This window comes from Notothenia coriiceps, unplaced genomic scaffold, assembly GCF_000735185.1.
Source record: "Notothenia coriiceps isolate Sejong01 unplaced genomic scaffold, NC01 NC01_scaffold00019764, whole genome shotgun sequence".
Taxonomy (NCBI): domain Eukaryota; kingdom Metazoa; phylum Chordata; class Actinopteri; order Perciformes; family Nototheniidae; genus Notothenia; species Notothenia coriiceps.
The window spans coordinates 119,848-135,757 of NW_011352465.1; the positions used below are offsets into that span (position 1 = coordinate 119,848).

The window sequence follows — 15,910 nt, forward strand, 5'->3', positions numbered from 1 at the left end:
ATGTGTCTTGCTTAGAAAAGTAGTTATTTTAATTAAAAGGAATTTGTTTTGCATTTGTTTAATTCATCCCATTTTCTCAGAAAGGTCATATTAGAAAATATACCATGCTGTGTAACTTGTTGAGTTTATTCTCTTAAAGCGATATTAACATTATTACTGAACTGACGTTTCCATTGGGTTTATTATGCAGATGAGTCAAGACCACCATCTGGATATCCCCTCTAGCAATCATTCATTATGAGCCATAGAGTAATTTCATTTAACTACATCCCCTCGCAGAATAATCATAATCGCCTCCGGTGCTGGATCACCTCCAGCCACTTCTCCATGTCCTGCTGTCTGTTCAAATCCATTCTGCATTTCATTTTCAGAAAAGCCTTTTCTTCCTGGCAATTCCTTTTTTGTATAAAAATTCTGTGGGCTTGTGTGATGTTTATTGTAAGACTGTAATGTCCTTTATAGTATCGTGAGCATGTCAGAAACTGCTGAAAACACCACTACTGATTGGAAATTATTCAAATAAAAAAAGTGCTGAAGCCTTAGTTAAAAATGTTATATTTAAGTTTCACAGATTTAAAAGAGAACACATTCAAAAGAAAATATCTTTACATGGGGACATTGCAGAAGCTATGGAAGGTTAAAGTGAAAAGACTAAACTGCGAGGAAATATTGAATATGGTTAATTTATTTGGATAATAGTAAGCTGTACTCGGCTCTGTTTGTGGATGTGTTTTTATTGTATTTTTGTTAATTTGCAAATGTAATTATATTATTGGTCTGTACTTTAAACTAATTTCTAGAATCTACACACAATTTATTTTGCGTTATTTTGTAATCTGCCATACGTCTAATGTTGGGGAATGTTCGGTTGTGTTAATGTAATGTGATAAATGGAAAAAATCAATACATGTTTAAAAAAGAATATATCTTAACAGAAGCACAGGAGAGCATGGCTGCACTGACCCGTCGTATAGCCTTTCATGCAAGTTGCTTACCTCACTCCCACCCCTAGCATTTTTTTTTACCTACTAAGAGCAGCAATCAATTCCTTCCTTTCAAACTATCTTTCCATCTCCTACCCGTATAAGAGAAGAGTCTTCAAATGCAAGGCAGCTGGGTGTATGGACATGAGGGACTTCAAAGTGTGCACCACTCGCTGGTAAAAGCTCCAATTCTGAGCCTTAAGAGCGAACCTACTACAGGAAGCTCAGTCAAATCACCCTCAAGACATCCTAATATAAAATAAGATATGAGTTCTAAGTGATTTATTCAAAAAGAAAACCTTGCAAACACTTTGTCAGGAATAAAATATAAAACAATATTTGAAGGGAGAGCCACACGTCTTTTAGAGTGTGTACTGTATAAGGGAGCAAGCAACAATGAGTATGATACATACATTTTATTTTCCGTAAAGAACTGTACACGTAATGCATATCTTTCTACACACGGTTCACTTTGATGAGGTTCAGTGCCACAACCGAGTTGTGTTGAATTTTTAAGATCCATTACATTCCACAGATTTCCCTTTGGTTTCTCAGAACATCCTCTCGTCCTGCACCTTTTAGTGAATTATTCTCAAGGAGATTCACGTCATTAAAACAACATAAGACAAAAGCATGCACATTCGCACAGCATCTGGAAAACAAGACACAACTACTTACTCAATGCCAATCACACATTTCAAAATGTTCCAAAAAGACACATCTTTAATTTTTTTGTTTTCAATCTGGTGGCTCGTTTAAAACTGAAAACAAAACATTGTGAAGCAGGAATTATTGTCTGACATTCCTTAAATAATTCAATCTATGGGCAACCAGAGCTCCTTCATCACAGTGTAAATGTTTATCAGATCAAAATGATTTGTGCTTTGCAAACATTTTAAAAGCTGTTCCATTTTTGTATTAATGGTTTACATCAATTGGCTTCCTATCAGTAAACTCCAGGCATAAACAGCTTCTGTTTCTGTGGTTCGTCATTTCATTTCCCGTGACAGTAAACTGTAAGCACATTCAATCACCAGTATGTTCCCAAGGCGTGTCATTTTATTTTCATCCAAGTGAGCGGACGTACCTTGCTCCTAATTAGATCAGCAATGCATCCTTTTCTGCCTTAGGCTTTGAGCTGATGTTGTCCTGCTGTTGCATAACCATGTGTGACACAAAAAGAAAACTGGCTACTGTATAATCAGTATCTCACATTGAAAACGAAAGACAGAGAACATTGAGGTTTAAGAACTTGTACTCTGAATGTCCCATGAAGCTCAGAGTTGATTATGTCTTACAGTATACCTGCTTATGAAGCATAGCGGACATCTAACAGATCAAGACACAATGTTGTATTTCTGATCATACCAAAGCTTTAATCACTGATGAGGTTTCTATCATTTGGGAATATGTTGTGACCTATGGTTTGCAATTTTAACACTGCATCCATAACAAATAAAATGAAGTGACTGTATTAATAGCAGCTGGCAAATAAAAGCTATTTCATATGCATCATTTCCCTCATGTTACGTTTTCTCCATAAGATCATATGGTTGAAAAGCTAATGTCTGAAACATCAGTTTTTTTACTGGTATCTGTATTCTGTGTGATTACATCTGTGAAATGTCTATGTGAAGCACTTTGGACTGCACTTGTTGTATGAAAGGTGCTGTACAAATAAAGATTATTATCAGGAAATGTCAAACCTGCTTCAATAATGTGCACAGATTTTAGGGATGGTGCCATATGAACGCCAACAGCATATTGCAGAAAGAGTGTGTTTGTTTGAGCATAGCACTCAAAATGACTCAATACTAGCTTTCAATGAGAAACAGTGATAACCTCCACTGCCTATTTCTGTTAAAGACACTTTTATGCATTAGTAATAAACAGAATATGTTTGTTTTTCAAATCAAACCAAAAATCAGCTTTAATTCACAGTTTTTTTCAGAACCTAAAATGTTTGGCCTTAGTTACAATCACTACCACTGTGCTGCGGCATCTCTCCTGGTGAAAACACTCCAGCCTGGTAATCAAACACCCAAATACCTGTCCTGGAAATGTGAAGCTCACCACATAGTCAGGCATGTATTAATGTACCAGAGAATAAAAGTATGTGTTATTAACTTCAGCTACATTAAAAGGCAGAAGGTAAGAAATACATCCAATTACTAAATACTGTTATTTGACCTTTTTGTTTTTGATAAGCATTGTAATGCCACTTTATTTCACATTGAAAACCATATTCCTCCTAGGATTTGGCACACTAAATAATTACCTTTATATTCCACATTAAAGTTGAATGAGAAATGTAAAAACTCAAGCTGTGAAGTTCAAACATGGTTTGTGGATCTATCCTTCAAGCTGTCGAGCGTGGTGTCATTTTTCGGTCGCACTGTGAAAAAACCTTAAAGTAAGGGTGCAGACGGTTAGCATAGGGAACATAAAGGAACATAGTTGCATAATGTGGATGTAGAGTAGGAAATTCAAAGAGAGAGAGAAAGATAATGTTTGTTCTTCTGTTTCGGCAATTGAGTCTCTTGCCTGAGGCATGCATGTGAACTTCAGCACAATGCTGAATAGAAAACTTTCTTAAGATGACTCGGCTGAATCCTTAGAAAGAAGCAGTATGAAGGCAATGAGTTTGTTTTTAATAGAGAAACTGGCACTTGCCATAATATTAAAGATTTACACAATTGTATTAACTGTAAGGCAGCACTGTTGAATGAAAAAAGACTAAAGGTTTCCCCCTGCAGTAACTCAACTCATTGTATGTACAACTAACCCTTTTTAACTATGCATATTTCTTTGGTTTGAATGTTTAAAAGTCATTGCTTCCCTCCATGTAAACTTGTTTAGTTTTTGTTAAAGGTCACCTATTATGCAAAATCCACTTGTTCATGTCTCTTCTACATCAACATGTGTCCCCTCTGTGTAAAGAGATTCTGAAAGTTTCAGGAAAAAAGATTCTCTCTCTTTGTCCTGATCCATTTATATAAAAACCTGTCTGAAAATGAGCTGATCAGATTTTGGCCACCTTATGATGTCATAACGATGTTTTGGCTTGTGTAACCATTAGCCAATCACCAACCAAGGTAACCCCCCTCCCCCACCTTATCACCTGAATCTCCTCCTAGAGCACCATTGTGTTATTTTTAACCAAATATCTCTCAGAGGGGCGTGGAGAGGGGCTCCTTATTTTCATCTAAAGTAACAGACAGAGGGTGTTTCTCAATGTCGAGGATGCTTCCTTGGTAGCACATGTACCTCCGAGTCAGTTGCTTCAGAAGCGAGGCAAGAATCCTTCCGAGCATCGGAAAACGAAGAATTGTGGAACAGGCTAACAGATGTGCAGGTGTGCGTCATATGCGTGGCCCTGCCTTAAATGGAACACGACTTCCGCCAAAGGTTTGGAAATTGGTCCGTGCGCAAAGCATTGTGGGGATTTTAAGACCGCGGAGTCTACACATGTGCAGCCTCGAAATTTTGCGCGACGAAGGATGCCGGCCTCGGTAGAATTCCAAGAATCCTGGACATTGGAACAGTCCTTCGGCGGGACTCGATGACATAGTATCCTTGAAATAGTGGCTCTGGAGCAGCTTTCCTCGACATTGAGAAACACCCAGAGAATCAGCCCTTTTGAAACAGGGCTGAAACAGAGGGGATTATGGGATGCTGCAATGATCTGTTTGGTATTTGGAGCCAAACACTTCAGAGACATGTTTTTTATATATCTGAGACCTATAATATATTGATGAAAAACAGTATTGTAGGGGAACTTTAAGTGTTTGCTGTTAAGCTCTTTCTACACTGCAGTAACCTGGACACAACTCCCACTTCCCGAGCGACCTTCTCACCTTTCCTTATCAGGACAGCATTGTGTCGCCATAGAGTTAACTAAATCTTTATAATTATCTCATTCTTATATCTTTAGCAAAGACTCTATGTACCCTTGCCCTCCTCTGCACCGCAAGGGTCAAATAGGTGCTTCCAAATATTCCTATTTTTATTTCAATTCAATGTGTTACCATTGTTGATCTATGGCTTTGCACATGTGTACCCTGTATAAGAACACACGGACGTGTTATCATTTCAAATGTGAAAAATTCAACCCCAAAAAAAATTCATTATTGTGAGGAACTTCATTTGTTTGTTTTTTTAAATGTATATGATAATTGTATATATTGTTTTTAGGTTCTAATTAAAGTAATATGATTCTATTATAAAAAAATATTATTCAGACTATAATTTGCAATTATAAGTTGATTTAATCAAGCCACACTGGAATACAAATGTTTGTGGTAAAGCAATGTACATTCCCATTAAGCAAGAGGTTGTTTTTGAAGCACTTTGCAGTTGAAAAAGAGAGCATTAAACGGTAATACACTGTTAATCTGTTCGGTTATTGAGCTTCTGACACATATATTACAATTTCAAAGACATCTCCATAACAATATACCACAGTTAAACACCACACTGACAGTAATACAAATTTGAAATGTATATGGCAGCCAAAAAACTGTGAAGCACGACAACATGTTCAGTAGGCACCCTGAGATGGAAATACAGATGTGAGCAGTAACTTCTCAACAATTTACATCTTTCAGCGCACTGTTCAGTTGAGAGGCAATGAATGTCACTCTTCTGTCAGTTTATGTACAACCAAGTGACAGTACAACTCCACAATGCATCCCTAGCTGTGCTCTTTTAGTTGTTTTTTCCACGTTAAAAGCATCAAAATGTGGCCTTGATGAATAAGGTTTGTTTTATTAACTACGAAAACACATTACCTATGAAATGAAAAGCTAAACTGTTGCATAAGTACTTCAGAATAAAGACAAATAATTGACCACATTCTGCATACAGCATCAGAGGGACCTGCGCTCCTTTACAACTCGCTGCACATTCAGTAAATGTTTTGACCAGCTTTCCTTTTTCAAGGTGCTGAAGCTTTTCAAACATAGAAGGCAGGAGATCAGCCTGAACTTGCTGTGTATTTCAGTCCTTTAGTGTGCCTGATGTGAGGCCTAAAGTGCAGCATAATTTTGCACTGAATCAGTCAAATAAATAAATATAGCAAGGTGAAGGACTATTTTCAACTGGATATGGGTTTTAGTTGCAACTGATATTGAATCAGGACCACTTTGTTTCAAATTGCATAGCAAAGTGTTCTTGTGCACATGCTGTAGTACTTGGCTATTCATGGAAAATTGTACTACGATGTTGTTAATATGTTGCCATCAGTGTATGGAGTTGTGCACTCGCTGTGTAAAGTCTGCACTGTGGGTTTTCTACAGTGCGGAAAGAAGTACTAACTGTATGTGATACTACAAAGAGTATTAGCATCAAAATAAACTTAAAGCCCTTCCTTAAAAATACCTAATAAATCAATTTCAGCACAGTACTTGAGGAAATGTACTTTCATACCACCACTGATATTCTCTAAATTAAATAGTAAATGAATAGGTTAAGACTGAATATATATGTATTGAGTTCCTTTGTTTTAATAGCCCTATCTTCACAGTTTTGTAGTTTGTATCACAATGTATTCTTTTTTAAATATTTGTATTTATTGTGTAACGCTACAAGCTATACATTTGGCTTTAACTACACATGATGAAATATGTTGAGATGTTTTTGTGCTCTTTATAAACTCATATTGCACTGATATAACAGAACATTAGAAAATTAGGAGCCAATATAATGTAATTGTGACTTATTGTAATATTTTGGGGGGAAAACATTAGAGAAATCAATTTATTGTAATATCAAATTAAGCCTTCAGGGAAAAAGATGGGTATTCTTTTCAGATTTTTTTTTTACCACATACAAAAATACTATGAGGTGAGTATTTACATGCAGCTCCCAGTTACATTTCACTAAATGGTACAGCGATACATTTTAGTTTTCAAACCAAAGCAGTTGTGCAGTATTTGTAGAAGCAATCGATACAGCAGCAGCAGATATGTGGGTTTCCTCCACATTTGTTTTGGAACTGAAAACTAAAAACAGCCATGTTAATTGGCACATCTTATATTGTGTGGTTCTAGCTTTGTGCATGACTTGTTGCTAATTTCCTGAATTATGTTTTATGTTCATTACTAAGTTTGTGTTTTTCATTTATTTCAGTGCAAAAACGTTACATTACTGTCACCACATCATACTGATTATGTACACAAAGACATTATCTCCTCTTCTACAACTCTAGCATTCATTTGAGGCAAGTTATTTGAGGCTTTTGAAGTTACTAAACAGTAGTAGGCTACATGTTTACCAGTGATTACCCCGGGTCCACACCAGCAGACAATAAAGGATGTTACATTTTTGTGAATTATTAATTTACCATTCATATTGTTTTGAGATGTACGAGTACAATGAAACTGCAATACTTGGCTCTGTTCTACCAGGACAAAGCAGATCTGTTTAATCTGTTAATACTTTGTAGTGGAAACTCAACCCTGTTTCGCACTTTAGCAAAGTTGTTGAGTGAAATGCTCACTCAAACCAAAACCAAAAATAAATCATTACATGATTCTCCAATACTTTTGATGATTGAAACACTTTTTGACAAGTTACCCTGCACTTTATTCCGATCAATGTCATTTAACTCAAACCAAGCTACGTATGTATGTCAGTTTCATCTGTGACACTTTAGCTGCACAACTGACTGGATGTCACATAAAAACAGGGATTACCATTTAACAGGCTCATAGATTTCAAAGTCATTCTTTGTTTGAACGATCTCTGAGAGAGTCGTTGTTGTTGATCGGTTGAGGCGGCGACTGCTTGCTCCTCACGCTCCTGCCGTCCGTGGCGCCTCGCGAAGTCTCCGTCACAAAGAGCCGAACCATCCAGTTTGATGTGACAATGCGTTTGTACTCGTTCCTGAAATTCCGGTTGAGTAAGCCATAGATGATGGCATTCAGACAACTGTTAAAGTAGGCCATGAAGTAGCTGACCACAAAAAGCCATTCTGGGATCCGGGGAACCACATGAGACGGATCGATGGCCACCGCCAAGCCAATCAGGTTAAGTGGAGCCCAGCAGATGGCAAACAGCACGAACACCACAAACATGGTGATGAAATTCCGCACGTCACTCGGTCTGATGCGAGGACTCTCCTCTGATTTCACTTTGCGTCGCACCTGGTGAAAACACACAAGATAGGAATTGGACTGTTAATGAAAGGCTACCTTTCTCCGGCTCTCTTTGTTACAGTCATACAAAAATACTGTCTTAAACTCAAACAGATACGCTGCTATGGACAATGTTACACTACATTACCCAAAGATATTGAAGTGACTGTTATTTTGTATATATTGATTGTTGTGCTTTTATGTGTCTTAATGTGTGCATAATGTATACATGTGTCTGTTGATTGTGTATATAAAGGTATATACACATTTGTACATATTTTTATATATATTTGTATTTTTGTATTCAGGATTGTGGGAAACGGTATTTCGACCTCTCTGTCTGTACACACAAACTGAAAGATTGACAATAAAGTTGACTTTGACTTTGAGATATTGCAGTACTCCAGAGGTCTGCCAAATCTAATCTATGTGCTTGTCAATCATGATATCCCAGCTAATCACTTTGCTCAACTCCTGTTATATGGCATTAAGGATTTCTATGATGGTATGATTCATTTTGTTCAGTATTTACTCAAACAGTAGAGGGTCAATAATTAAAGGTCAACATTTTAAACCTGGGTGTGACCACCGTATTTTACTATGTTTCAGTCCAATTTGGAACTGAAACATAGTATCATTGTTTGGCCCAAGGGTGTGTTTTCTTACACCTGTTAGTATGATTCAAGGACTCAAGGATCCACGGCTTTTATTTCAATTCAATTCAAAACCTTTATTTATCCAGGTAAAATCCCATTGAGATCAATGATCTCTTTTTCCAGGGAGACCTGCAGCAGTAGGTTCCACATGAAAACATAAAAACATAAACAACAGAACAACAAAAGGACATCATACAGCAAAATGTACAGCGATTACAATTTTATCTATCCACATGTACAGGTACCAACAGCATCTGATTTTGTAGCATCCAACCGAGCTTTAAAAACATGTAGTGGTACCAGCTTGGTAATTTTCCATTCTTTTTGCAGACTGTTGTTCCATGTTAGTGGAGCTGCACATCTAAAAGCTTTCTTCCCTTATTGTCATGTGTACATAGCTACAGTGTAGATATGTCAATGAAAATCTTAGGCCACAGGCTCCTCCAACAGTGTAACACAATACAACAGATAACTAGTGCAAGTAAATTGAATTATAATAGAATATAAATAGCGCAAGAAGAGTCTATATACAAGTAATTTGAATATGAGATAAATAATGTGTGAGTTGCAAACAGATTAATTGTATGGATGTTCTTTCTAAAGTTCAGGTGTTTAACAGTCTTAAGGCCTCTGGAATGAAACTGTCCCTGAGTCTTTCTATCTGGGTGCAAAGACACGAATAACCACAGAGAGAAGCATTAGACTGACCTGAATCACAAGTACCCAGATGCGTAGATAACAGAAGGTAACCACAGCAATGGGAACCAGGAAGTGAACCACCACCACGGCCACTGTGTAGGAGCTGCTGACATTCTGGTCGAAGGTGCAGGAGTAAACCCTCGGGTCGTAGCGCAGGGAGCCGACGAACAAGTTTGGGATTATGGCCACGACCGTGAGAACCCAAATCAAGGCAACAAACAGCAGAGTGTTGCGATAGCTGTACAGCCGACTGTAGGAGAATGAGTGACAGATGTAGCAGTATCTGTTCACTGCAATCCCGGTGATGTTGAAAATGGAGCCAATGACACTCAGCCCCATAACAAAACCGCTGACCTGGAAAGAAAGAAAGAAATGTGTCAGTGTATAAGGCGGTGGTGTCCAAACTACGGCCCGGGGGCGAAATGCGGACCGCGGACCATTTTGAGTCGGCCCTCAGCAAATTCAAAAAGTATAATGACTATGAAGTATAATAACCTTCTGCTTGTCTTATATTGTACGATATGTTCCAATATATTACACAGTATTTGAATGTTAATAAGCCCAATTTTCAAATAAATTCAGTCAATTAAAGTTGAAAACATTTTCTAACAAATCTAAGAAAAAAGCCCAATAACACATTTGCATAACAACCTTGAAATATACCCTTCATATTTCCTTTTATTATAAGCAATCTGAAGCTTGGATGAGCTGCTAACAAAATAAATAAAACCCTATGGAGAGCTGGGATGTACAGAATTTTCAGGCATCAAGAATTATTTACCTACATTGGATTGATTTTTCAACTTATAACTGAACTTATTAGGCGATATACCTCTAGTGAGTGTCCGAGACCTTCATATATATATTTCTGTATGTGGCCCTCGGTGAAAAAGGATTTGGACACCGCTGGTATAAGGTTTAATTGCTTTGTATTGGTAGTGAATGGCAACATGCTGTTACTAATGTGATCTTACCATGCATTGTGTGTTCCCCACTGACCATCCATCGTGGAAGAGAGCATAGAGAACCATGGGGTAGGGGTAGAAAGCTACCACAAGATCAGCAAAGGCCAAACTCACCACGAACACATTACCTGGAGAGGAAGACACAGAGAAGCAGTCTCTTAAGTACATTCAAAGTAACCTTCTCCCTGATTGTGAGATGAGTCATGCGCTTCATTATGCAGGCGACACCATAATTATGCTGTTCCTCTAATTCCACTCTAACGGCTTCAGGCCTCATCTTCTCATCACAACACATTGATTTGTCTCCTGATAGAATGTGTAAGTGGCAACACTTTTGATGAATTAACATTTAAAGTGCTCATATGTGTGCATGTAAAACAGCTTTGACATGTTTTGCAATGACATGCTGTTTGTGTTGGGATGTCAGAATCCATGTAGTACCCATACTCTATAATACATTTAGCTTAAAGGGGACCTACCATGGAAAATGCACTTTTGTACGTCTTTTATACATGAATATGTGTCCCCGGTGTTCCAGGGACTCACCAAGTGTCAGAAAACACAGCCCTCTCTCTTTTCCTCCGTACCCAAATCTCAAAAAACGGGGCTGCAACGGAGCTGATTATTATTTGAATTTTTCTGACGTCAGAAAAGGGGTGCTCCGCCTGTATGGGCAACTCTCCACCTATCAGGGGAATGAGAGACCGCTCGAAAGCGCTGGAGACGCTGTAGTACATATGCCAGGCCTGTAGGTGGCGCTGTAGTCTGCCACAAAAGAAGAATCAGCCATTGCAAAAAAGCAAATAGAGCGAAATGAGGCATGGCTAAAATGCATGATCTGTTTGGTATTTTGTTAAAAAAACTTCACAGACATGTTTTATAGGTATGGCCCTACAATATATGTTTCAAATATAGCATGATAGGTCCACTTTAAAGTGTGCATTTGTTCCAGAAAGCTAGACTTGTTATTATGCTGGAAGGAGTTGTGGACTATGATTTATGTTCTTTGTATTTTTATCAATATTATAAATGCGTTGTTGCGTTGATTCATAAGTTCAAAATAAGGTATTTTTATCGACTGTTCACACAATCATCGACTGCTGGCTCCTCGCTCCTTTGTTTGGCTGAGAGAGATAACAGCTAACGAAACAACACATTTATATCACAGCTCTGTTCTAAAGAGATACAGTCAACAAGAAGTGTTACTCAGTAAACTGCAATGAAGATGATCTGCGATCCACTGAGTGTTCCAGTTCCCGTGTTATTTTTCCTCGTTCGCCCATCTTCACACCTGCTCTGTATCAGCCTTGTTAGTCCTTCCCTGCTCCCACAGCTCTCCAAATTTGCTCCTGCCTAATTTCATCACTCCTCTCACCTGGGCTTCTCCATCTTTCCATCTGCACTTCATCCCCTCGTCAGATTGTTTGTATAAGTCCTATATAAGGTATATATATATATATATATATATAGGTTTTGTCTTGTTCACCACCCAAACCCTCACTTTATCTTCTAAGCTTTTGGTAGTGTTAACTTTACTGAGATGTAAAGTTAATGTCACCAGAAAGCAAACAGAATTTATTTATACAGCAACCCTCACGGCTCACAGAGTGCTTCACAATCAAATCTAATCTAATCAAGTGCATACAAAAATCTGAATATACATGGTAACTGACTTAACACAAATTAAAACATAGCATACCACTTTCTATTTAAATGCCTGTTTGATCAGCTGGGTTTCTTTGGTCAACAGAGTCCGAATACCTTCTTTCTATAGTTAGTATATGTCACGGCTGGAGGGCAAGGTACACAGGACCCAAAAGAAGAATATCCAAATTCAAAAATACTTTTATTACAAAAACTAGCAACAAAGTAAAAATAAAGCAAGGCAACAAACACAAAAATCCCTCTGAACAAAGAACCTTCCAACAACATCAAATAATCCCACAAAGACCAACAGAAAAACCAGAACCTAAATACACACAAACTAATCAACTGAGCAAGACACAGGTGAGAGGGGAGGAGACAACACCGGGCACCAGGTGCACACAATCAGCAGAAACGGACACGATGGGAGGGGAAACACAGAGGCCGTTTCTCAATCGCGAGGAAACTGGCTTCCAAGCCAATATTTCAGTGTTTCCCCTCCCATCGTGTCCGTTTCTGCTGATTGTGTGCACCTGGTGNAGAATCTTACTATTACTAGTGCGGTGGTCTTGTGTGTAAGTCTGATTTCCTTGGTCGGACAAACCTTTACATTCTTCAATCTTTCATGTCCATAAACACACAAGTTTTACGATATTCTTCAATTTCAGGTAGTCTTTTTTATTTCATCACCTATTTTCACGATGAACTCGATGTCATTGTTTCATAAAAATGAGGTGATGAAAGGGTGAGAGACAGGAGCCCTCCCATCTATATTAACAACCTAGTAGACAAAAAAACGCGTCATCTCAATAATGTTTTGAAATCTAATTCTATTATCAACTGAGAAAACACCTCGCCCGCAAACCCATTTAATCTCTTACGCATTGTAGATGTATGGATTGGTAGACGAGTTGTTTTAGTTGTTGTACGTTACGTGTTCCTGGGGATGTATGTTCTGTTTTCACTTACTGTTTCTTTAATACAGGAGCATAGATAATATACGTGTAAAACACATTGTATTACGTACTATTCCACCTTTGGTTCCTGTCAAAAATTTTTCAACACTTTCAGGTAGCCATATCTGTCAACGATGAGACTAAAACGGAGTCTTACGACTATTCTCAAAAACCGAAGCTTTTATACCGATAAAGAGACCAACTAGCTATATGTGAAAATAAAACTAAGGACAAGATTAATTTCCTTTAACCTTTGTCGAATTCCCCCGACAGCTTATCAAACTGTAGAAACATTACTTCAGGGAGTAGAGGGACGGAGAGATTTGACTCGACGGGTCTTCTTTTGTCAGGAACAATTTAATCGGAGAGTTTTACGAGAACTTTTGTTCGGACAAAGGTCCAGCAACAACGATTTTGATTCGATTCGATGGTCCGGACGTACAGACGCCGACGTATTCTAAAAAACTTTCTCGACGGGTCTTTCATAAGGAAAAACGACTGGCTGGGATCTCAATTCGTAATGGGACCTATTTTTCGGCCACTCTTTTAACGTTTTATTAAAGACAGCTAAACGATTTGAGCAAGGACGTCGTGGAGATTGCGATGTCTGTTCTCCGGAAAGTTTTAAAAGAGTACATTGTGATACGTCTTTCACTTATCGGACCATAAAGCGAACAATAATGCACAGTGTAAAAAGGAGATTCGGCGGTCAAAAGTTCCTATAGCAAAATTAAAGAAAGATTTTTTCAACTCAAAAGAGGACACTGGATTTCAGCTAAGTCTTCACAGACTAACGAAGGAAAGTACACAGATTTTAGTCAATAGTGAAACACGGAACGACTCTTCATTTTACAGTCACCAAACGGTGTCTCCTCAGTTCGTCTTTACTTTTCCGAAACGTTCTCATTTCCCGAAATTTCTCGTCTTTCTCTATGAACTAGAATTAGATCACACATTTCGACGATAACCCGATGAGACCCCCACTGTTTTACGAAGTCGGTGGGAGTATAGTTTTCTTGGACCGGACCTGGGGCTGCTGAGGCTTGGTGGCCGGCCCTAGAGGTTGGAAAAGGAAAGGATTCGTTTTTGAGACCTTACTCACGCGCGACCGGTTGAGGTAGCACTTGTACGAGGTTGGTCTACTCGAGATACTCGGGAAGGTAGGGGAGTCTGTCGGTTTGTCGTGACTCTGGCGGGAGTAGTCTAGTGGTTTTGCTAACGGGAGTAACGACGACTGAGACCCGGCGGAGTCAGCTAGGAGCAGGAGGACCTGGACAGACGTCGCAACTGTGGTAGAGAGTTTGTAGAGGAGTGGGCAGGAGGAGTCTGGAGGATCCCATAGCTGTACCGTGTCGCGACAGAACCAAGTGCTGACGGCACTGGAGGTATTGTCCCTTTGCTCAAACAGAGTAGTTACCAGATTAAGTGAGGCGGTACGGTGGTGCCGACATGGGGTGAGACACGAACGTGCCCTGTTCTTGAAGAGCACTTGTTTTTGATTTCAACATCATTTCCTGGGGGGTATACTACGAAGCAGGATTTTCGCTTAGCCGGCTAACTTCAGGGAAAACTCGGGGTTTCCGGTCCTACGAAGGTTCTCTTTTTAGCAGGCTAGATCTCCATGGTAACTTAGGCTGTGCGGCTAACCTGCCCCGGAGCAGGTTAGGTTGCAGGCTGAGAGCTCAACTCAGTGAAAGCACTGCCTGCTGACCAATCAGAGCTCAGTGTGCGGAGTTTAAAGCGATCAAGTCATATTACAGGAGAAAGGAAATACAGAAAAGCTGCCGTTGCAGGAAAGACGGCCGGCAAAAATCACCGACTGTGTGAACGTGAACATTAATAGAATATCACCTCCCATCTTCAGAGCAATCTGACTATTATAACATTAGCGTTAAGAAAGCTTACTTAAATATCTGCCACAACACAAGTAACCGGGTCAGAGTAACATTAAGTACAGTCCGCGGCATATCACATCATAATGTATCATATATTTCCTTATCTGAGTCAGTTGAGCCGTATCTGGCCGTGCAACACTCACAGTGTCACATACTGTATGCAGAAGTATTATTTTAAGCAACACATTAAGTTGACGAAACACTCGAGACAAATGTAATTAAAGTCAGATCCACTCGTGTCTTAGACGGGGCAGTGATATCATAAACCTGTTAGGCTAATGTACGCATTCAGACACTTTTTCTTTTACCAGCTGTATTCACCTTGCAGGTGCAGCTATGTGGCTTTTATCCTGGATAAAGTGTTTAAGTCATGGATGTTTCAAGTTTAACGTCTTCATATGTGTCTAATTATATAGTTGACTTTTCATTCAGGAAGTATGACGCTGCGCTGTCAGTACACTTGTCCATGTTTGTGATTGGTCGAATGCTCCAAATACCACCGCTTTCATGTGAACGCGCACCCACTTGATAACCCGCGTCGTAGTACCGTTTAGCGAGAGCGCGTATGTTTTGGATTAGGCCAACCGGCTAACTCAAACATATCCAGGTTAGGTTGAACCAGCTTCGTAGTATACCCCCCAGGTCTTCTCTAAAGAAGAGGGACCAATAAAAACGTTGTCATGTTGCCGTTGTTCAGCATGGAAACATTCATTAGCTAACAATGACATTATTGTTCTATTAATATAAAGGGAGGTCAGGTACTCTTTAAAACAGCTGCTAGTTAAGGGTACTTTAGTACATTTCAAAGCCCATACTTCTTTACTTTTTGTTACGATCTGTCTGTGTTGTGTTTTAGTCATGTCTGGTTCTGTCTTTGGTTTCCTGTCTCTGTGTTTCCCCTCCCATCGTGTCTGTTTCTGCTGATTGTGTGCACCTGGTGCCCGGTGTTGTCTCCTCCCCTCTCACCTGTGTCTTG

At 39.1% G+C, this 15,910-nt stretch overlaps 1 protein-coding gene across 1 annotated transcript in view; it reads right to left on the minus strand.

Annotated features, from left to right (window-relative positions):
• Positions 1-5,240: 5,240 nt before the first annotated feature.
• The window catches only part of mtnr1bb (melatonin receptor 1Bb), a 34,525-nt gene continuing 23,855 nt past the window's right edge, over positions 5,241-15,910 (minus strand). The window contains exons 2-4 of the mRNA XM_010779051.1: positions 10,449-10,567; positions 9,484-9,828; positions 5,241-8,128 (exon numbers count right to left, since the gene is read on the minus strand). Of these exons, the coding sequence (XP_010777353.1) occupies positions 7,706-8,128; positions 9,484-9,828; positions 10,449-10,567 (887 nt within the window). The 3' untranslated portion in view covers positions 5,241-7,705. The remainder of the gene's footprint in view (positions 8,129-9,483; positions 9,829-10,448; positions 10,568-15,910) is intronic.